The sequence below is a fragment of the Piliocolobus tephrosceles genome, chromosome 2 (assembly GCF_002776525.5).
Source record: "Piliocolobus tephrosceles isolate RC106 chromosome 2, ASM277652v3, whole genome shotgun sequence".
In the NCBI taxonomy this organism is placed as follows: domain Eukaryota; kingdom Metazoa; phylum Chordata; class Mammalia; order Primates; family Cercopithecidae; genus Piliocolobus; species Piliocolobus tephrosceles.
Window position 1 is genome coordinate 95422288 of NC_045435.1, and position 18540 is coordinate 95440827.

The 18540-nt window shown below is 43.7% G+C and overlaps 2 protein-coding genes across 6 annotated transcripts in view; one reads left to right on the top strand and one right to left on the bottom strand.

The window, feature by feature from the left end:
- ULK4 (unc-51 like kinase 4) overlaps positions 1-16301 on the top strand; it is a 711191-nt gene extending 694890 nt beyond the window's left edge. For all 3 annotated transcript variants that reach the window (XM_023231716.3, XM_026454879.1, XM_026454878.1), the window contains 2 exons: positions 6826-6911; positions 9409-16301. In XM_023231716.3, coding sequence (XP_023087484.1) covers positions 6826-6911; positions 9409-9472 — 150 coding nt within the window. In that variant the 3' untranslated portion in view covers positions 9473-16301. The remainder of the gene's footprint in view (positions 1-6825; positions 6912-9408) is intronic.
- The window catches only part of CTNNB1 (catenin beta 1), a 41904-nt gene continuing 39156 nt past the window's right edge, over positions 15793-18540 (bottom strand). Inside the window, exons 14-16 of one of the 3 annotated variants that reach the window (XM_023231714.2) lie at positions 18477-18537; positions 16886-17106; positions 15795-16421 (exon numbers count right to left, since the gene is read on the bottom strand). In XM_023231714.2, the coding sequence (XP_023087482.1) occupies positions 16898-17106; positions 18477-18537 (270 nt within the window). In that variant the 3' untranslated portion in view covers positions 15795-16421; positions 16886-16897. Of the gene's footprint in view, positions 17107-18476; positions 18538-18540 lie in introns of all 3 variants that reach the window. The other 2 variants (XM_023231713.2, XM_023231712.2) reach the window with 2 other exon arrangements.

Genomic DNA, 18540 nt, shown 5'->3' on the forward strand with positions numbered 1-18540 from the left:
TGTAGAGTTCTATTTCTGGGCTCTCTTGTCTATTGCATTATCTGTGTGTCTGACCTTCTGCGCATACCACACTGTCATGGTTGCTGGAATTGTGTGGTGTCTCTTAAAGTTGGGTAGTATGATGCCTAAACTTTATTCTGCTTTTTCCAAATTATTTTAGCTATTCTGGCTCCTTTGCCTTTCCATGCAAATTTTAGAGTCAGGTATTCTTCACTCGATCTTAGCCAAAAGGCCAAGAAGCAGTAGACTCAGCTATTCTATACTACAAAGATTTCTGCTGAGATTTTGATAGGAATGTCATTAAACCTATATTTTGGAAGGCATTTTTATTATAGGGAGCCTTCCAATCCTTGAATATGGTGTATCCATTTATTTATTTTCTTTCATCAGCATTTTACAATTTTTAGTCATACAGATCCTGACACATTTTATCAGATTTATACCTTTGAAATTTGTCAGGACTTGCCTTAAGACCCAGCAGATGGTATATTTTGGAAATTTTCCATATGCACTTGAAAAGAATATATATTCTGCAGTTTTTAGATGATTTTTAAATATATGTCAATTAGGTCAATTCTGTTACTCTTGTTGTATAGAACCTCTGTGTCCCCTCTGGTTTCTGTATGCACATTGCTGCAAGAGATTGAAAAGTGTGTCACCATGATTGTGGATTTATCTAATTCTCACTTTGATTCTGTCATTTTTGTTTGTTTTATGTATTTTGAGGCTGTGATTAGGAGCATACAAATTTAGAATTGCTATATCTTCCTGGCCAATTATTTTCTCATAAATATGAAATGTCCCTCCTTACCTCTAGTTATGATTACAGCCTTAAAGTCTACTTTATCTGGTATTAGCTGTGCCAACTTTCTTGGGTTACTGTTAACATGTCATATCTTTTTCCATCCTTTAACCTTCAACTGTTTAGTGCCCTTATTTATTTTTTTTTTCATTTTTTTTTCATGTTTTTTGAAATGGAGTTTCACTCTTGTTGCCCAAGCTGGAGTGCAATGGTGTGATCTCAGCTCACTGCAACCTCCACCTCCCGGGTTCAAGTGATTCTCCTGCCTCAGCTTCCCAAGTAGCTGGGATTACAGGCTTGTGCCACCATACCTAGCTAATTTTTTTTATTTTTAGTAGAAACGGGGTTTCACCACATTAGCAAGGCTGGTCTCGAACTCCTGACCTCAAGCGATCCACCTGCCTTGACCTCCCAAAGTGCTGGGATTACAGGCATGAGCCACCATGCCCGGCCTTAGTGCCCTTATATTTAAAATATATTTCTTATAAGTACTATATATAAATATGTGTGTGCGTGTGTAGCTATAATTTATGTATTATAGATGTATATAATTCTATATATGAGATATATTTTATTTTGTTTATATACAGCTTGAAATCTTTTACTTGGAACGTTTAGTAAATCTACATTTAATGTAAGTATTGACATTTTAGGTCATACATTTACCACATTCCTCTTGATTTTTGCTCTTGTTTTCTTCTCAGTTTGGGTTTGTTTTCTTCCTTTTTTCCTAGTTTCTTCTTGTTTTTGAGACGGAGTCTCACCCTGTCACCCAGGCTGGAGAGCAGTGGCTGGATCTCAGCTCACTGTATCCTCCACCTCCTGGGTTCAAGCAATTATCCTGCCACAGCCTCCTGAGTAGCTGGGATTACAAGCACCCTCCACCATGCCTGGCTAATTTTTGTATTTTTAGTAGAGACAGGGTTTCACCATGTTGGCCAGGCTGATCTCTATCTCTTGACCTCAAGTTATCTGCCCTCCTCAGCATCCCAAATTGCTGGGATTACAGGCGTAAGCCACCGTGCCCAGCCCTTTTTTCCTAGTTTCTTGATGTAGAAGCTTAAATTATTGATTTGGGACATTTCTTCTTTCCTAAAATAAGTATTTAGTACTACAGATTTCCTTCTAAGCATTGCTTTAGCCCCCTTCCAGATGTTGACATATTGTGTCAAGGTCATTTTCATTCAGCTAAGATTATTTTCTAATTTTTCTTGGAATGTCCTCTCTAACCCCTGTGTTATTTAGGAGAGTGCTGTTTAATGCCAAGTGATTGGGAATATTCCTGTTACCTTGGTTATTCATTGCTAGTTTAGTTCCATGTGGTCAGAGAATATGTTTTATATGGTTTCAATTTTTTTAACGTGTTAAGATATGTTTTATGACACAGAATACTGTATACATTGGTAAATATTCCTGGATTCTTGCAATATATGTGAATACTGTTGTTGATGGGGTCAGTGATCTACAAATGTCAATAGGATCCATGTGGTTGATGGGTTCCTCGGTTCTTCTACTTACTGATTACTCTAAATCCTTACTGATTTTTGTCTGCTCATCCTATTTCTTACCATGAGAGGAATTTTGAAATCTCCAACTACGATTGTGGATTTATCTGTTTTCCTTTTCAGTTGTATCAGTTTTTGCTTTCTGTATGTATAATTTCTACTGTTAGATATATACACATTTATTGTTATGTCTTCTTGGTTACAAAGCCCTTTAATCAAAATATATCCCTGCTAATTTTCTTTGCTCCGAAGTCTACTTTGCCTGACATTACTATAGCCACTCTAGCTTTCTTTTGATTTATGTCTGCATCACATATCTTTTTTCATCCTCTTACTTTAAACCACTATCTCATTATTTTTGAATTAACATTCTTACAGACAATATATGGTTGGGTCATTTCTAAAAATCATTCAGGAGATTTCTTACTTGCTGCATTGAGATCATTTACATTTAATGTAATTCTTGGTATGTTACAGTTTAGTTTGCCTTTTTATTTGATTTCTGATTAGGTCCAGTGTTTTTATTTCATCACTTTTCCTTTTCCTGCTTTCTTTTAAGCTATGTGAACATTTTAAATATTAAATTTTAATTTATCTGTTGTGGGGTTTTTTTTGTGTTTTTTTTTTTTTTACTACATCTCTTTGTATAATTTTTTAAAGTGGTTGCTCTTGGAGTTATAAAATACTTAACCTTTCAGAATCTACTTATGACAATATTTTACCACTTCAAATGGAACATAAAAGCCTTACTACCACAGAGGTTCCTTTGCTCTCCCCCATCTTATGTTCCAGCTGTCTTATATGTTACATCTACATACATTGAAAACCCCATAATACAATATTATATGTATTCTTTGTTTTCTACTATTAAACAGCTTTTAAAGAAAGATAACATCCTGTTGTATTCACCATTTTTGTTGCTCTTCCTTCATTCCTGATGTTCCAGGTTTCCTTCTGGTATTATTTGCTTTCTCTCTGAAGAGAGAGTAAATTTTTTATAGCCGCTCCTCTATTAGTTTTCATTCATCTGAGAATATCTTTATTTCACCTTCATTCCTAAATAATATTTTAAAACCATGATCTCATTTCTGAATGGTATCTTCTAGGTATGTAACTCTAGTTTGGTAGTTCATTTCATTTAGCATCTTAAAATCTTCTGGCCTCAGTAGCTTCAGATGAGAAATTCACAATAATTCAAGTTATTTTTACCCTGTAGGTAATATATCATTTTTTTTTTCTGCCCACTTCCAACATCCATCAGCAAGTTTGATTTTGATGGGTTTGGATATGGATTTCTTTGGGTTTAATCTTGTTTGGGATATACTGTTTCTTGGATCTGTAGATTTATTTCTTTCAGCACATTTTGGAATAGTTTTAGTTATGATTTCTTCAAATACTTTTTCATTCATTTATTCTCTGTCCTCTCATTCTGGAACTCCAGTGACACAAACCTTTTGTTATTGTCTCATAGGTCCCTGAGGTGCTGTTCATTTGTGTTCTCAATCTTTTTTTTTTTTTTTTCAGTCTCTGCTGCTGAGATTGGATAATTTCTATTGATCTATCTTCAAGTTCACTGACTCATTCCTTTTATTGTCTCCATTCTGCTATTGAGCCCATCCAGTGAGGACTTTTAAATTTTTGGTTATTGTTTTTAGTTAGAAAATTCTCATTTGATTCTTCTTTGATATATTCTCCTTTTTTACTGATACATTCTATTGTAATACTTGTTTCAAGAGTGTTAGTGATTGTTTTTAGCATTTTTATAATAGCACTTTGAAGTCTTTGTCAGATAATTCCAACATGTGTCATTTTATTTATTGTCCTCTGTTGATTGATTATTTTTTTTTTCATGTCAGCTGAGATTTTATGGTTGCTTTTGCCAAGTAATTTTTAATTGTATTCTGGTCATTTAAAATATTGCATTATAAGACCCTGTCTTGTTAAATACTACAGAGAATATTGATATTTTTGTTTTAGCAAGCAATCATGCTGATTAGGTTCAGGCTGCGGGTTGGAATTGTAATTTCAGTGTCATATTAGTTTCACAGGTTTTGCAGTGCTATGTGCATCTATCTGGTGTGTCCCTCCCCAGGGGTCAGTCTGGGATGTGAGCAGGGATACATTTGTTACCTCAGTTCTTCAATTCTGTGGCATGCTATTGGGATCGGTTCCATGCATACACAGGTTGGGGGTGAGGCCAGGAGTTCATAAACAGTTTTATGGAGTAACTTTACTAAGCTCTTCTTGATTCATTCTCTCCCCAGCACTTTCTGGTTCCCTGGGTTTCCCATTTTCTGTCTGGCCTAAAACTGCCTAGTTCCATGATTATGCAACATCCAGACCAAACACTAGGAGAACAGAGAAAGAATAGAGCTCTGGCTTCAGGCTCCTCTTGTTGGCTACTGTTGCTGCCACCTCTGTCCCCACTACCACTGCTGCCGTCACAGAATGGCCTGGGACACAAGAGGAGGGAGAAAAAAGAGCAAAACAATCTTGAGGGGGTTTCACCTACTCTCTAGGGTTTTGGGGATTTCCCTTCTCAAGCTGGGTTTCTCCTAGAGCTTTTGGGATTTGGGTTTGTTGCATCCAGGCTGAGAAAGAAGTGGTAAACTCACTGCCAGTTCAGTGGTGCTTTGAATTCAGTGTTGTCTCCTATTTACCTGTTGCTGTTTGCTTTTCAGTGTTCTCAAATAGCTGTGCTGTGGATTTGCATCCAAAGGGAGAGAAAGAGTGTCATGTGTTTTCTCTGTCTTACTCAGAACTGGAATCTCTGATTGATATAATTTAAAATTTTTATTTTTAAATTAACTCATCCTTATATACAGAACAACAGCTGATATTATTAATAAGAATCAGGTAAATGGCCAAACCACGTAGTTTTCAATTGGCTTTGTTTATGTCTACATTTGTGTCAGTTACATACATATGATACTATTTTGGTATCTTCCTTCGATCACATAACTGTCACTGTAGATTTCTATTTGCACCTTCTAACCAGCCTTGTGGATGAAAGTCATCTTCTGATTTATTTGCAACTTGTGGGTGATTTCCTGGGAGCACAGCCTCTGCACACCATCTCATGGCAGGGCTGCTCAGGGGCAGTGAGTCTGGATGTAGTCAGCTGACCTGTTTGATGCAGTTCTGAGAAAAATGAGGTGGGAATCCTCACTGAAGACCCCGATGTTGAGTGTACCTTCAGTGTAAGTTTATGCATACTTCAGACATAATTGAACTACAGCTGACATTTTTAAGCAATAGTCTTTTGAACACATCAAGTTGGATGCAGTTTCAGAACAAATTGACATGCAGCTCTTCCGAGTTGCCAATCTTTGCAGAAATCACACCTGATGCAGTTGAACTGCCAGCTGTTCTCTGGCATACTCAGGAAGTGGGAGAGGATCTCAGTGGAGGTGCAAATGCATTCGTATATAATTCAGAGTTCATATTAATGTTGAGTTACTCCTGTGACCTATCATGAGTGATTGGTTAAAAAATGTTGAGCCTCTTAACTAAGGAGACAATAATCCAGCCTTGGTTGCTGTGATCAAAGTCAGCTGAAGCCATCCTGGTTCCAACCTCATGGTGGGGAATCTGGCTCCATGTGTACTCCTGTAGCAGCCCCTTAATTTCACTAAGCCTTGGTTACCTCATAAATAAAACATGATATATACTTACCTTGTAAGGTAGGCTGTTGAGAAAACATATAGGAAACAGCCTTCTGAAATGTAAAGTGCCATACAAGTGTTTATTACAAGAAATTTTAAACTAACAAAGATAACAATAGGAGGCGATAGTAAATTAAGAGAAGCAAGTCTAATAGTAGAATCAAAGCCTTCTCTTCTCTGCCTTTCAGGACATGGACTCATTCTGTAGAGGGGCTGAATTGTAAGGTCTCTGGGTGCCAGAGCTGGATAAATCCTTACCTGAGCCTATTCTAGCCCTGAGAGTTTATGATTCTGCAAATAGGTGCTACAGAGTCAGGCATGCCCAAGTGTTTTTCTCACAGGACTGTGGCGATTAGCATGGGCACACTTCCTGGGGTTATTAATGCCTCTCTCCCAGGTCCCCAGGCACCTTCTTGGCATCCTTCTGTCCATATGACAGAGATCATGTTGGGCTCAGAGCCCCAGAAACAGATTTCCAGTTGCTAGCCAGGCCCTCTGATTCCCAGCACAGAAAACGTAGTTTTGCTTTAATTGGAAAGTTCAGGTTCCCAGACACAAACCCTCCTGAGAGAGCTGCAGGAGGCATCCTGCCCTGAGCTGGCCATCTCCTGCCCCAGCGGACTGCCTTGTCCCTCCCCCAAGGACCACCAGTGTCCTGCCTCTTTCCCCTTGGTCAGCAGTACTCTGTGGGGGAGGTTAGGCATGGGGGTTGCAGACAAGCCCAGGGGACACCCTCCCCAGTGCCTTAGGCAGCCACAGCACCATGCAGGCCTGATACTCAGGGTGCCCATCTAACAGGGCATGAATCAGGATGGGTCAGCTGACCACTGTCTTCTCCCTCCTGCCCTTGCAGATCACCTCCAACGAGAAGCACTTGGAGAGCCTCAAGAATGCGGGCAGCCTCCTGCGGGCTCTGGAGCAGCTGGCCCCCAGGAGTGGGTAAGCAGGGCCGGGAGGGTCAGCAGAGTCTGCTCCGGATCAGCACACATTCTCAGCCATTCCTTTCTTCACTCCCCCCACCCATCTCCCTCCACACCAGGGACCACCTCCTTCCAGCCCATCACTGTCCACTGAGATCCTTCCCACTGTGGGAGGGGAAGCTCTACCACTCCACCACCGGGAATCCCCAGTTATGGTGGGGAAGGTGGGGGCACAGGAATCCACAGGGGGAGAGAAAGTCTTACTCATTCCAGGGGAAACAATATTCCCCCCTTCGGGCACCCAAGGAGGTTGAGTGGATGACCAAGTGGGAGATATAAGGAACCTCATGGTAAAGGCAGCCCCTGGCCTGTGCACACGTGCCCCCATCAGCAGCCCAGGCAGAGGCATCCTCATCACCACCTTGTAGAGGACTCAAGGCCCAGGCAGGGCTGGGGCAAACGTGACAGCTTAGCCTGCTCTGCCGCACCAGGCTACCTTCCTCAGCCAGAAGTTCCGAGGGACCACATACAACTGCGTATTTGACACCCAGAAGCTGACAGCATGGGGTTAGGCCAGCCTCCCAGTCCTTGGCTGTACAGTCAGTGTGTCTAGAACATCCTAGAAGTGAGTTCCACACACAGGGGATAGGCCTATCACCCAGGAGCATGTTACATGCTGTAAAAGCAGAAGGAGCCGCATCCCAGCCAGCCCCACAGAGACGCCGATGCTCAATGGAGCATTTCCCCACCTAGGGAGAAGGACCCGCCTCCTATGGGGTGCTTGACCTTCACTGGACCTGGAATGCTGTCTGCCATTGCCTGGTAGATTCTGTTTCTAGAACTACATGTTTCTATGAAGTCTGCTTCCTGGTGTGCTTTGGGTTTGTTACTAATCTGAAGAAAAATAAGTGGCTGAAGCATTGCTGAGAAGGTGAATTTGCAGAGAAGGCTCGATTCCAATCAGCCTTGTGCATTTAATCCTGGATAGGTGAGAGGGGAGGATACCATCCTTTTTAGCCTAACCCTACGCCTTTTGTCTTCAGCATAAACCATAGAAGTAAGTTCTTATTCACGGTTTTCTGTAAGGTGAGGGGCAGGAGAGACAGAGACTGACTTCGCTGCAAGAAGCCCCTTCACACCCTGCTGAGCCCCTGCCATGTAAGGTGTAAACAGTGACTCCCTGGACTGGCCTATAAGCCTCCTGTAAGACCGTTTTGAGGAGCACGTGCCATCGGATCCTGACCTTGTGCAAAATGCCATTATGAAGCCAGCTACACAGATTTATGCTGAGGGCACAGAGAAAGCCACAGAGGAGTGGAGTTTGACAGACAGCTCTGGAGGGCCCCTTTGCTCGAGGCACCTGCGCTATGGGACTCCTCATAGCAGGGACCTACAACTGCCTTTTAGCCAAAAATAGCACATCCTCATGCTGGACCCAAATTTGGACCAAATGTGTCAAAACAAGGTTCAGTGGTCCATGAGGCTGGTGGTCTGTCCTGTATTCACACCCAGTACTCCAGCATCTAAAATGTCTACACCAGACAGATCTTGTGTTGGGCAGGGAAGTTGCTCCGGCAGAGTTCTCGTTTGGACTTTGTTCGGATGGCCTAACCGGAAAGGGTTTTCTTGTCAACCAAGAATGAGTGGATGGCATTCTCAGTTCCGATGCTGCTCTGCCAGTAGTTTCTGTCCTTTCCAGCCTCACTGGGCCTGCTGTGTGCGGGTGGGCAGCATGGCCCCACTAGTCTAGCCTAGACTCAGCCAGGGGCGGGCCAAGTTCAAATGCATTCCTTCCGTCACACAGGCGCTTTGATGCGCAGAGCAGGAATGCATGGCACGGTCTCCTGGTCACAGCCCCATCCCACTGCCACCCACATCTTTTATGCAGCGCCCCCACCCATTTATTTGGTACCAGCTCTATTTCTGTGCAGTCAAGAGTGTGCCACGAGCTAATTTTACACTTCAAGGGTCACTGGTTTCAGTCTTTTCTTTGCTAACAGTTGTTAAACATAGGTTTAAATGTGTCTCAAACAATTTGCTCCAGTAACAAAGTTCCCATTTTAAGCTCTTAATTGCACATTCACACCTCTAAGAGTAAGAAAGCTCCTGGCTGATTGGCTGGAAAGGGCAACGGAGCAGGGAGGGTCAGTGTGTGGAGTGGGTCTGGGACACATGAGTCAGCTCCAGGCAGGAGCCAGGCAGGCCCACTGAGGACCCCAGGCCTGGTAGAGTCTGGCTGCCTACAGCTCAGTGGCAGTGTTTCTGGCAGTGGTGGCTCAGATAGTGACTGGTGGCTGGGGCTGGGAGCTCAGAAATAGCTCAGGGGTGCTGGCATGGCCAATTCTGAACCCCACCAGGACTGTGGGCCAGGCTTTCCTGCTTCTGCTTTCCAAGAGGATGCTGCAGCTGGTCCATCAGATACTCGGGTACAAAAGAGACTGGCCCCTTTGAAGGGGGGGTGGGCATTTTACCTTAAAGATGCCTATTAAGTGTACCTACTTTGGTTTCTCTTACAGTTCATTTGCTGACAGCGTGGTGGCTCCCTTGGCCCTGGAAATCCTCCAAGCTGTTGGACACTAGGCAAGAAAGTGCTTCGCACAAGCCCACCCTGTGACCCCAGCCCTCGGATGCACAAGCGAGGTCCGCTCCCAGACACCTTTGCCACGTCCCCTCACAGCTGTATTTGGACCTAATAAAGTCAGCTGAACCCAGAACCTGGTGGCCCAAGTGCTCACTAACCCCAGGGCCTAGAAAACTGACTCAGAATGGACTTCCTCGGTTCCTGTGGAATGCATCTGGGAAGCCCAGGTTTGTTAGCTGTTCTCAGAAATGTCCTTTCCCTCTCTGTGTGGGCCAGGTGGGCTAAGGTTAGCACTGCCTGTGGTAGTAAAGCAGTGGATGCGAAGCACAGTCCTCAGCCTGCCAGCATCTGTGAGCATCTCTCCTCTCCTCAGGGAAGAGCAGAAGGGCGGACCAGGCAGGAATGCTCTCCCAGCCACAGCTCCAGAGTAAGCCTTTGGAAGCTAATCTCTGAGCCTCTTGTCTTCTCCCCTTTTACATGCCTGGCTTTTGTTCATTTCAGGAGCAAACTGATCCCAAGAATCCTGGGGAGGCCTAGGTAAGACTCACTGACCAGCACAGATAGTGAAAAGTTTGCCTAAAGGAATGCAAAATGCTCAAGAACACTGGCTTCCTTGAAGGTTTTCCCATCTAGATGGGATGATGGCATCAGGGTACAATCATTTCCCCCAACTTCTGCCACTTGATCCCGTATCTGCCTCATGTTCCCTCTCACATATGCCTTAGAACCTCCTACGTAAGAGTCAGTCAAGCCCATGGCAGTATTTGGTGGATACTGTGGAAGTACGTTGGGACTGCTGTACTGGGCAGGCTTACTCCTGAATCTGGACTGGGTAGGTAGGGGTGGGCCCTGGGCAGCTCTGACCAGATGGGTATGTTGAGGTAATGCCTTGGCCTTTCTGGGGCCTCATTTTCCCCATCTGCAAAATGAAAAGGCTACACTGAATCAGTGGCTGCCAACCCTTTTCCCAGCTCCAGTGCTCTGGTGCTGCTGCTTAGGGGATTTGCCTTCTAACACTGCCCAGATGGATTCTGTCCCAGGCAGTGGCCATGTTGGCCCACAGTTGGCCCCATCTACTGCATCTCAGGAAGCTGGTCATGCTGTCATCAACAGCCCCTCTGACACAGTAATCTGGGTAGTTTGACAGTTTCCATTTGACATTACCTTTGATGCAGCTGTGCACAGAACTGTTGTTTTCATTGTAAAGCATTTCATTGCAGCCCAGCCAGAAGCATCCTCATCAGCACCTCATTACTTAATGAGGTTCTCGGGTCAGTTCTGTGAACACAGGGCAGACATCATCCCTGTGTTATAGTTCAGATATGGTTTCATGGCTTTACAATGAAAACAGTTCTCTGCACCACTGCACCAAAGGGAATGTCAATTACCTTATGTAATCCCCACCACAACCTGCAAAGCAAGCCGCCTTAGTTTCATTTCATTGATGAGAAGACAGACTCAGAGGAGCCGTTTTCACTTGCCCAAGGCCCCACAGCTTGGCTGAACCCAGGACTCTGACTCCATACCCTGTGTTCATCCCCTAATGGGGTGCACAAAGCTTGGGCTGTGACTGATTGGGATATGAGAGTGTGCCCTCGAAGAGCGTGACCCAGGAACAGGCAGCTTCATTGGACCTCGCATAGCCTACTCACTGCCCATGGTGGGGAGGCTTCACGATTTAAGTCCTCCTGGGCGGTGTGCTCATCACCAGCTGTGTGTGCCCATGTGGCCCTGGCCTGGCTGGTTTTGCCTGCATTTCTGGGAGTGAGTGGGGAGTACTTGATGGAGCAGCCAGAGGCTTGGTTCTCAGCTCTAGTGGCTTTGCCTGCTGGATACAGGAACAGGTTCAGGTTTGTTTTCTTTGCCATCTCCCTTTAGTTCTTAGGTGGGGGAACGCCCGTGGGGTTCTGGGTCTGGAGTCCTGTCAAGGTAGTTCAGAGCAGTGGAAGATTCTTCTTCCTTTTCCCCTTTTCACTTGAGCGAGGAGGAGCCTTTGCTGTTTGACAGAGAAGAGGAAACTCTTACTATTCCAGAGCCATTTTGTTCAGTGGACCACTCCTGGCCCTGGGCCCCAGTGTTGCCTATCTGGGGAAAAGCTTATCTGGATCAGCAGGGACAAGGAGATGATGGTCCCAAGCAGAGCTCACTGCCCTGCCAAACGTGCCGGGTCACTAAAGTTAGTCCATGCCAAGCCTTGTACCCTGGTGAGGCTGTGTCCTGGAAGAAAGGTGCCTATGGAAAGCAGCAGCCTAGGTCCCTTTGAGTTCAGAGGTAGGGGATATGAGCAGCCTGGTTGGGCAGAGGGCAGCTTGTAGTAGTAACCCTTCCCTGCCCTCCCCAGGCCTGTACCTTAGTATTTGGCATGCCTAAGTGGCTCCATTCTGAGAGCAGAGCTGACCCCTCAGCTCTTAGGATTCTGGCAGTGGCAAGGGGCCCACCCCTCCTAGCCCTCTCCTTCCCTCCATCCCCAAGCGTCAGCTATTTGCTCATTAGCTACAATCCACTGGCTGTCTTCAGGGATAAATGGTGTCACTGAAGTCACAGAGGTGAGAGGCGAAGGAGGTGACAAGCAATAGTGCACAGAGGAGGCTCAGGTGAGTGGCTGCACACAGGACTATACCTCTCTCTCCACTAACAGCAAGCCCTAAGTTCCAAGACCTTGCCTTAGCTTACAGCCGAGTGTGCATCCCCATTAAGCTGTCCCTCTGTGAAGCACCATTTGGGGTAACTGTGGTCACAGGTGCCCCGAAAGGTGCTGATAATCACTCGTGGCACTTGAGTCGGTGGAATGCAGCAACAATTTACTCTTATGATTCTTTGCAGTTTATCTTTTCAAGTTTCTCCTATTAGCTAATGAGGTTCTCAGGTCGGTTCTGTGAACACAGGGCAGGCATCATCCCTGTGCTATAGTTGAGAAAATGGGGGCTCTGGTGGCTAAGGCTCTTGTACAAGGTGATATGAGAGGAATCTCCCTCACCAGGTCTCTCCTGTCTCCACCTGAAGCAAGATGCCCTTTTTCTTTCCCCGGCAACAGAAAAATGCAACGTAGAATATAATCGTATACATACAGGGGCTACGGTAGCAAGTGGTATGGCTACAAGAAAGCTACAAGAGGCCTGGCCTCCTGGGAGAGCTGTCTGGAGTGGGGTTGGGGGAGACCAGGCAAAGCTAGGCAGTCTTGGCCTCAGGCTTCAGTGCAGTTGAGAAGTGGTGTGTGGGAGCAAGAAGCTGGGCCTAGAATGAGGAGCTTTAAACTGGCCCTTAAAGTCCAGCCTCTGGCCTCTCCCATCAGAGGCTTGATGTTGAGGCGGTGGACAAATGCATTAAGGGTTTTAATGATTACATTTGAATGGTAATATCCAATCCAGAAGCCTGGCACCAATGAAGCCTGGTGAAAACACCCAAAAGATAAACAGCAGTCTCGCCCTCACACGCTGTTAGTCCTCTCCCTATCTCCTCCTCCAAGGTGTCCATTGCCACCAGGGTCTTTGTGTGCATCCAGGGATGGTCTATGCATGTCTTCACAGATTCTGCACCCACCCCTTTTTACCCATATGTGAGCAGCTGTCAACTCTGTTCCTTGCTTTTTCTCCTAATAATGTATTTTGAAGACTGTTTTATACCAAAACACAGCTTTATGTGCCGTTTTTTCCCCCCTTTTGACTGCAGAGTGGTCCACCTAATAGATGCATCGAAATTTGCTTAACTAGTTAGGTTTCCCTTTTGATAGCTATTTGGGTTGCTCTCTCTGATAGTGCTGCAATGAATTCCTCGTACATACTTGGGAGTATACCTCAAATTCTGAATAGAACTGCTTTGTCACAGAGTGGCTCTCAGTCGTACCTAACATGGAAATTACGTTTATGGACACACAGACCTTTCCCTATTCGTGCCCAAACCTACCTCGGAAATACATAGGGGTGGAGTTTCTCCTTTGCCTTCCTGCATACCCCTATACCTGTTATGACCTTCCCCCACAGCCTGAACTCTGAAACTTGTCACTTCCTTCTACGTTTACTGGAGTCTGAAGTGGTGGAATGGATACTATACAAAATTCCACAGAGGAGGCCGTGATACCGTAATTTCACTTCGGTGGGTGATCTGCTCAAGGCAAGGAAAGACAGGTTCTCACTTAATAGAACTGCAGATCAATTTAGCATTCTTTGCTTTATAAACAAAACAGCACAATTCACATCTTTTTATTATAGCAACCAAGAGTTAGAGTGTATTTATCTTAAGAACTTTCATTATTAAGGCTTCAGATCATCAGATTTCAAAGCTTCATGTCTGTAAGATCTGCCCCAACACAGAAAAGCTTCCTCCTTTGGTTCAATGGTGGATCAAATGTCTTAACTCTCAAGGCTGTCTCATTAACTACAGCACACCTGAAAAAAGAAAACTTACACTGGAAAGCCCTTGTCTTCTCAACGGCCATGTTCACTTTGTCATTTTCACCTCCTGTACCCAAAAATGCAAGTGGGCAGCATTTCATTTAGGCCTTTTCCTCCCCACCACTATTTCTGGTATGAAAACTTGACCTCACTTTCTTCACCACCATTTACAGGAAAGGTTAGGCACCTTGCCTGCTAGCATCCGGTGCACCTCCCTCTCCAGGTAACCATTATTCCGATTTCTAGTCAGCTAATCATCTCCTCGCTCCATCCACGGATATTTTCCTTAAAATAGCTTATCCCTTTTTTGAACCAATGAAGATCAATGGAGTTCTAAAGCATGCATCTGTGACTTTTGTTCAGTATTACGTGTAATATACGCATACTATACTGATACCCACATCACCGAAGCTGTAGTTTTTCACTCCAGTCGTCTCTTGTGTGAACAGAGATTGTTGGACACATGGGCGTCCAGGATGGATAGACTGTCAACATTGTGGCCCACCAAGCCTTACTGACGCTTGAGGCAAAAGAAACGATCAATCCATCAGTAATACTGCCTTTATTTAAAATCTTGATATTTTGTTGGGTCATGGGTGTTTTTCTGTATTTTTTATTCCATTGGCTGTTTCACACCTTTATGAAAAAGTCACTCTCCTCCCACACTGATCTCCAACGCTGTCTCTGAAGAGTCTTCAAATGCCTGTTATTCTGTGTTAATGTATTAATCTGTGTTTATATCCCTATTCCCGTCAGGGTTAACTAACTTCAGCTTTATATTAGTTAGGCCTTGACAGCTGCTAGAGCAAATACTCCTATTTTTCCTAAGCGTCTTGGCTATTATTCACCCTTGGTATTTCCAGAATCACCTTGCTGAACTGGATTAACTCTCACATTAAAAGTTTTTAAACAACTTCAAAAATACAATGAATTAGCAAAGCTCTGAAAATGTTTTCTGGTTTTAAAAAGTTCTGTAAATGAAACACCCTGCGGTGGCTCTTTATGTTGAAAGCTGAATTCACTGAAGATCTTCACAGTGTTAACCTACCAATAGCCCTAGGCTTCTTGAAATACTGGCTGGTTTGGTTTATCACACATGAGACAGAACCTGAGACCTACCACCTCATCAGCTATGTGAATGTTTCTTTTCAAACCCTAATTATTACATTTTGGACCACAATGAAGAATTTATTTTTGCAAAGCAAGGGCATTCACAAAAAGGCCTCCCCAGATGAAGCTGATTTTTAATGAAAAAGAAAGAACTGAATGTATGTTTTTCTCATAATTGTCACTATCATCAAAATAATAAAAACAGTAAATCAGAAACAGCTCTCCCTAAAGACAAAACACTTTCACTTCTTTTTATAAGACCAAAACAAGTCTTAACAGGTCTACCTGAAGAGATGAACTAAGCTTGTCAGACCTACCACCAGGATGACAGGATCATCTGGCAGATAGTGTGGAAAGCTCATTCTGGTTCTGATTATGTTCAGATACACATCAACACTTAAACCTATTTAATTATTAGTTCAAAGTAGAGTTGTTGAAGGAATTCCCCTCTCCCAATGAGTCACACTTCTGTGAAGGTGATTCAAATCCAAATCCAGGTAGTTAATATTACCTTAATGGAATCAAACCATCTGAGAGATAGATTGGGGTAGAGATAGATAGTCTGCTTGGCTTTCTCCCACAAAAGCCCAGAACTAATCACAATGTGCAAGGCTGAAACAAACACTTTTTTGGGGGTGCAATGTAACCCAGGGCCAAATGCTAAAGAAACTTGGCAAATTGCATCTAGAGAAGTAAGGCCTTCTCTATCGCTACAACAAATTACTTCACTATGTATCTTCCTCAGTATAAAGCTGAGTGGGATAAACTTACCACCCTCACAAACCATTTAATGACAAGAAAAAAAAAGAGCGACACAATCGAATGAATTAAAAGTTTAATTCTGAACCATTTTTTATAACCGCATTTTCTCTTGAAGCATTGTATCACAGCAGGTTACAACAACTTTGGGATAAAAGGCAACTGGTAAACTGTCCAAAACAAGGTTCCAAATAACACCTCTTACTGATTTACCCTACCCATACATATCCCAAATAAAGTTTTTGATCAAAAACATGAAATAGATCCACCTGCTTATTTTAAGCATATTAAAAAGGAAACTAATTGGACCATTTTCTATTTGTCTATTTTATACAAAAAGGCTACACAATGTTACACTTTATTCAGATTACAATTATTAGAGTGATTATGAATTAGTGTTCTACACCATTACTCAATTCTTAAAAATTAGAAATTGCTGTAGCAGTATTCACTATAACTTAACACTACGAGAGACTTAAACTAACAGTTACTGCAAAAAAAAAAAAAAAAAAAAAAAAAAAAAAAGAACTACTTCAAAGCAAGCAAAGTCAGTACCATTACAGATATTTAAAAAAAAAAAAAAAATTTAACAAGCAAGGCTAGGGTTTGATAAATTCCATCTTGTGATCCATTCTTGTGCATTCTTCACTTCTTGAGTCACTCCCAAAATCCATTTGTATTGTTACTCCTCGACCAAAAAGGACCAGAACAAAAAGTTTACTTCAATTGTTCCCATAGGAAACTCAGCTTGGTTAGTGTGTCAGGCACTTTCTGAGATACCAGCCCACCCCTCGAGCCCTCTCAGCAACTCTACAGGCCAATCACAATGCAAGTTCAGACAATACAGCTGTATAAAGAGAGAAAGGCTGCTATTAATGTTTAAAACAGCAAATGTTACTCATTTGAGTATTAAGTTGCAAAAGCTGTGGCAAAAAACATTAAAGTTAATAACTTCCACACATGATCACATAACAACCAGAAATCTGAGAACATTCCGATGTTCCAAGACATCTCCTTTCAAAGTATATACCTGTTTTTGTGGCAGATTTACAAATAGCCTAAACCACTCCCACCCTACCAACCAAGTCTTTCTGAAGTTCTGTAGGCAGAGTAAAAGTATTTTACCCAAACTGGCTTTTTAAAACTTCTTACCTAAAGGATGATTTACAGGTCAGTATCAAACCAGGCCAGCTGATTGCTATCACCTGGAGGCAGCCCATCCATGAGGTCCTGGGCATGCCCCAGATCTGGCAGCCCATCAACTGGATAGTCAGCACCAGGGTGGTGGCCACCCATCTCATGTTCCATCATGGGGTCCATACCCAAGGCATCCTGGCCATATCCACCAGAGTGAAAAGAACGATAGCTAGGATCTAGAAGAGTCAGGGTGTCAACAAAATAGGCAAGAAGGAAGGCAAAAGACAGAGGAGAGAAACAGACATAGACGTTAACACTGAGGTTAGGGCATCCAAAGTTCAGCAGCAAACTTGTCAGAAAACAATGCTTTCTAGCCTCTTCAACTTCTAGCTTTCTTTAGCCAAGTAATCACTCAGTGCCAAACCACCCATGAGACTACACAAATAACGTCTGTTTCCATCAGAGAGGCACACCAGCAGGGCCTAGTCACATCATTAGTCTAACCCTGAACACACTGCATTTACCCCTGTCAGAGACTTGGGGTTCCCAAGGAGAAGCAGGAATCTACTGTGTGACCACCTAGGCAATGAGAACCCATGGGAAGGAAGATTAAGACAATAATGAGGTCTGGCAGGTGTAATCTATCTTGACAAAAAGTCCAAGTGACACCAACAAAAGTATTAAGGAAAGTTAAGGCACTATTTCAATGAAACCTCAACATATTTTATCTTAGGGTTGACATGTTATTTGTCACAGTAAGAATCCGCGCTTTAGTGGTTTCGTAATTAGGTAGAAGCAGATGAGGTTATAAATGTAAGACAGTTATAACTGTTAGTGGTCTACCCCATCCTCTATGTTCACTACCCAGACTTGAATTAGCTTTTCAAGAAAACCCTGAAAATGCAACTATGTAAAACCCGCCCCAGATCTGAGCCTAGAGACAGGAGTTTTCCTGTCTTCCTTGGGCAGCTTGTAGACAAAAGGTATTATGAGTCCTCTGGCCAAAAAGAGAATAAAAAGCCAGGTAAACTGTTACATCCTACACTGCAGAGGCCTAGTAGTAGCATGTATTTGTTGGTGGTGTAATCCTACTGCTATTCATCGTGTGGCTCTGAATTCCCTGTGCTCCATTAAAGATGCTGTTGCTGACTGGAATTTAAGAACTGCTTTTAGGCCGGACGCGGTGGCTCAAGCCTGTAATCCCAGCACTTTGGGAGGCCGAGACGGGCGGATCACGAGGTCAGGAGTTCGAGACCATCCTGGCTAACACGGTGAAACCCCGTCTCTACTAAAAATACAAAAAACTAGCCGGGCAAAGTGGCGGGCGCCTGTCGTCCCAGCTACTTGGAGGCTGAGGCAGGAGAATGGCGTAAACCCGGGAGGCGGAGCTTGCAGTGAGCTGAGATCCGGCCACTGCACTCCAGCCCGAGGGATAGAGCGAGACTCCGTCTCAAAAAAAAAAAAAAAAAAAGGAAAGAACTGCTTTTAATTGAAGCCATTACTTTTCTGCCAACACTAGTTTCCCAGATGAGCAAACCAGCTCTTCTGATCAAGTTTTAGAACTTTAGCTTGATCTGGAGTTAATCGAGAAATATGAGACGCATACCATCCTGGCGATATCCAAGGGGTTCTCCCTGGGCACCAATATCAAGTCCAAGATCCGCAGTCTA